At 55.7% G+C, this 3823-nt stretch overlaps 1 protein-coding gene across 1 annotated transcript in view; it reads right to left on the bottom strand.

Moving 5' to 3' along the window:
- The window catches only part of RRP1B (ribosomal RNA processing 1B), a 27995-nt gene that overhangs the window by 7164 nt on the left and 17008 nt on the right, over positions 1-3823 (bottom strand). Inside the window, exons 11-13 of the mRNA XM_045284618.1 lie at positions 3232-3251; positions 2370-2498; positions 1155-1858 (exon numbers count right to left, since the gene is read on the bottom strand). Of these exons, the coding sequence (XP_045140553.1) occupies positions 1155-1858; positions 2370-2498; positions 3232-3251 (853 nt within the window). The remainder of the gene's footprint in view (positions 1-1154; positions 1859-2369; positions 2499-3231; positions 3252-3823) is intronic.

The raw sequence follows: 3823 nt of genomic DNA, 5'->3' as shown, positions 1-3823 counted from the left end.
CAAGGGCAACACTGGGAGGCTTTAGGGGCATCCGGTTTTAGTTTTCAAACTTTTAAAAACAAAGTCCCGAAGTAGTAGATGCTTGTAAGTCACACACAAACACTCATGCAGGTGTGTGTCTGCACATGCACACAGAATCAAACCGTGACTTCTGGGATTGTGGTGAGCCAACGACATTGTGACTGGCTCCCAGTGACCAGGAGGCTGGCACCAAGCACGACCGCCCAGCAATGAGAGGAGCTGCGTGGGGATGGAGGTGCTCGGGGACCAGCCACCACCCGCAGGGGGCAAGTTCTCTTCCTGTGTGGGGCAGCCGTTCCACTATAGGGACGCGTGGGGAGTCCGATACTCAGGGTAAGCAGGAAGGCACTCTGGCGGCGCAGTGACACACATTGGGCCATTAACTGAAACGTCACAGCTCAAGCCTATCGGCTGCTCTGCAGGAGAAAGACGAGGTGTCAGTTCCTGTCAAGACACACAGCACCGGGAGACCCGGGGGGCAGCCTGTTCTCCAGGGTGGCTCCAAGTCAGTCCGACCTCACCTCACGGCACCGAGCTTGGTTTTGGAAAAGCGGGCAGCCAGTGACGTCAACCTCACTCACATTTGGGACCAGAGAGCTAAGTGGCAGGAGTCTTCTCACGAACAAGATAAGCTAGACAGGAACATTCTAGGTTTTCTCTTTGCCAGCGGGGCCCAGCACTGGACGACAGCTAATGATCAACGTGGTGGGGATGCAGTCTGCCTGCTGTATGTCCACCCGGGCTTGGAGAATAGCATCCCCAGGTGGACGCCAGCCCTGGCACCACCTCAACTACAGGACCTGGCGCAGGAAAAGCGGAGGAGGCAGCAAGGACCGCTAGGACCACTCCCCTGTCCCTCACCCCTGGGGATACTTACAGGGTCACGACCTATAGGTCACGACCAGGTCTAACTGATGGCTTCTCCCCCACCACGCCAACATGCCAGGCCCCAGGGAGGTAGCCACCGGCATCCCAACAATCCCGAGGCACAGGGAGCTCCGAGAACAGGGGAGAGCTGCTCCAGGGTTCCCGAAGCTGTTGGCTTTTACCGGGGCAGAGCCTAATCTTTCTCCCTGCTGACCCTAGTGGTCCTCAAGCACGGCTGCAGCCCCCAGGACTCAAGTTCGCCCTACCAGAGTGCGGGTCTGCTTGGCTCCAGGCTCCAACACGCCATTGTGTTCCGCCAAGTGCAGCCTCTCTTTCACCTTCCTCCTCTTCTTCAAGAGGGCCGCCTTCGGGCTGGACATGGCGTACAGGGCACACAGGCCGGGCATTCCCTTCTTCTTCTTTAGCCTCCCCCGCTGGCCAGCCCCTGCCTCCCCTGGGCTGCTCTCAGCGCTTCCCTTCCCTGTGGGGGGCCAGGCCAGCACGGACAGGCTGCTGCCGTTGACTGAGAGTTTCCGCTTCCTCTTCAGACCCTGAGCGCCACCCATGGCGGGGCTGTGGCCGGCAGGAGCCTGAGCACAGTCCAGGTTGGGGCTGCTGGGAGTCCTGTTCTCTGGAGGTGGTCCTGCGAACCTTAGGACCCCTTCCTGAGCCCTCAGGCTCTTCTTCCTGGGCCGCTTCCTTTTGTTGCAGGTGGTGATGGCCGGGGGACGCTCCCAGGCCCCCTGCTCCGTGGAGCTGGCTTCTGGGCCTGTCTTCACCACACTTGGGACCTTCTCCTCTTTCCTATGACTGTCCCCTGGTTCTTGGCTCCCTCTCTCGCCGGAGGAGGTGATGCTGGGCGCTGGGTGTAAGCTCTCAGGCTGGGGAGGGTTCTTCTTCTTCTTTTTCCTTTTCCTCCTCGGAGTGCTGCCTCCGTTTTCTTCTTCCTCCGCACGCACGCATGTGCTCCCTGCAAGACACAAAGCCCGCTCAGCTACTGCCCACAGGACGGGAGATGACACGATGGCTAAGTCTTGGAGTTTTCTGGCTGTCTACCGACAAGAGGAGGTCTGTCCTGGGCGGTGTACCCGAGCTGCATGGTTTTCTCGTTTGACTCTGCTCTTGCCCTGCACAGCTGTGCAGGACTGTGGAGGCAGCCCTCAGGTGTAGCTCGCACCAAGTGGACTGGGAGCAACACGAGAATAACCAACGGGGCCCAAAGAAAACAAGGCCCCGAAGGTAGACTCTGCCCAGCAGTCTCCATCCCCTTATGTGCTTGCTGCCCTGGAGATGTCACTGAGAGGGAGGAGATGCTCTGAGGCTGAAGAGTGGGGCTGCAGGTACTGTGAGCCTGTGCTCCTTTCATCTCTGAAGGCCCTGGCCCGTTAGGGCTTCCTCGGCACAGGCAGGCCCAGCCTTTGGGGGCTGCCACAGTCCTGCTTTTCCTCCCTCTGTGGGCTAGCTTCAGTGTCAAGACTTACCTTTCTCGTTGCCCAAGTGGGTTTTCTCTGCAGGTTTATTTCCCTTTTTCGTATTCCCTCCGTGACTGGTGAGAAGGCCATCTTCATCAGCAGAAGCACCCTCGGTCACAGCCAGCTGCGGGGCCCTGCCTGTTGAGATGGCAGATATGCCGTCAGCCCCCAGCCCTCCAGGAGTCTGCCCGCCCACTGCACGAGGCAGGGCTGGAAGCCCGATTTCTGTCCTAGACCTGTTACTGCCCACAGGTGACATTAACAGACACATGTCTCAGTTAAAAGTCATGGCCCACTTGGCATGTGTGCACTGGATCATTCTCGGTCCAACAGAACTGACTAGGTGGCAGACAGTGGCTTCCCGGAGATTTGGGAGGAATAGCAAAATACAAGAGTGTCCAGGAGACCCAGCCTCCTTTAAGACAGGGCCTTTCTCTTTGGCTCATCTTGGTAAAGCAATAAGGACACCCCCCCCACCCCCCCCATGCCCCACCCAGCAGGTGCAGGAGGAGCTGAGCTTGGCTGGGGGTCTTGGGAATGTTGAATGGGTGGTGAAGGGGAAGCTCCTGTGCTTGAATTACTTCAGAAGCTTTTGCCTACAAGCTCAGGTGGCCTCTTTGTGCGCGTGGAAGGGCCATCAATGCTTAAAAGATGGGTTTGAAACATCACTTTTAATACTACTTCTCAGCAGCTGGCACAAACACCCTGCAACCCGCTGCCATCACGTCCACTTCGACTCAGGGAAAGCCTCTGTAGGGTCCCTGAGGGCACAGAGCTGTACAGGAGCAGGCTGCCTCATCTTTCTCCTGTGGAGCGGCCGGTGGGTTTGACCTGCTGGGCTTCCAGTTAGAAATTCTCTGCCCTTTCTTACCTTCGGAAAGATCTTGGAATCTGAAAAACACAAAAGGAAAAGCAAACAAAGGGAAATAAACATGGCAGGCTGAACTCCTATGGAACTTAGGAGTAACTGGTGGCGATGGTTAAATCCCATGGCAAACATACATACCGCTGCACTGTGTACATGAAAAGTTTTGGAAATGACAAGGGTCTTATTGCCTATATGTTTATCATAACAAATAAAAGGTCTTAAACAAAACTGCAGTATAAAACAAAAACAAAAAACAGATACGAGGGTACAATGTGTGCTGTACGAACAGATTTCAATAAAGCTTTTTAAAAAGAAAAAGGGTGGGGGGTGGTGAAAGGGAGAACATTTCATTCTGGAATGAAGGCATGACGTGAGGGTGAAAGGCGAAAGACAAAGTGCCCCCCCATGATGCCTAACCATGAAGGTCATGGTGAGCAAGACTCCTGTCCTTGCACACCCAAATAAGGCCGACTGGTTTGCTTCTGAAGGAAGACATGATGGAGAGCTCTAAGATGACATTCAGGCCTCCTCCGTTGCTCCCAAGTAGAGAAATGGCCAATATGTTTTGGGCACTACCTCCGAGCACTGCAACATA

The sequence above is a fragment of the Echinops telfairi genome, unplaced genomic scaffold (assembly GCF_000313985.2).
Source record: "Echinops telfairi isolate 266 unplaced genomic scaffold, ASM31398v2 ScPeMD7_7469;HRSCAF=8507_0, whole genome shotgun sequence".
NCBI lineage: Eukaryota > Metazoa > Chordata > Mammalia > Afrosoricida > Tenrecidae > Echinops > Echinops telfairi.
The sequence above is the reverse complement of the archived record's forward strand: the minus strand, read 5'-3'. Positions and strand labels throughout refer to the sequence as shown.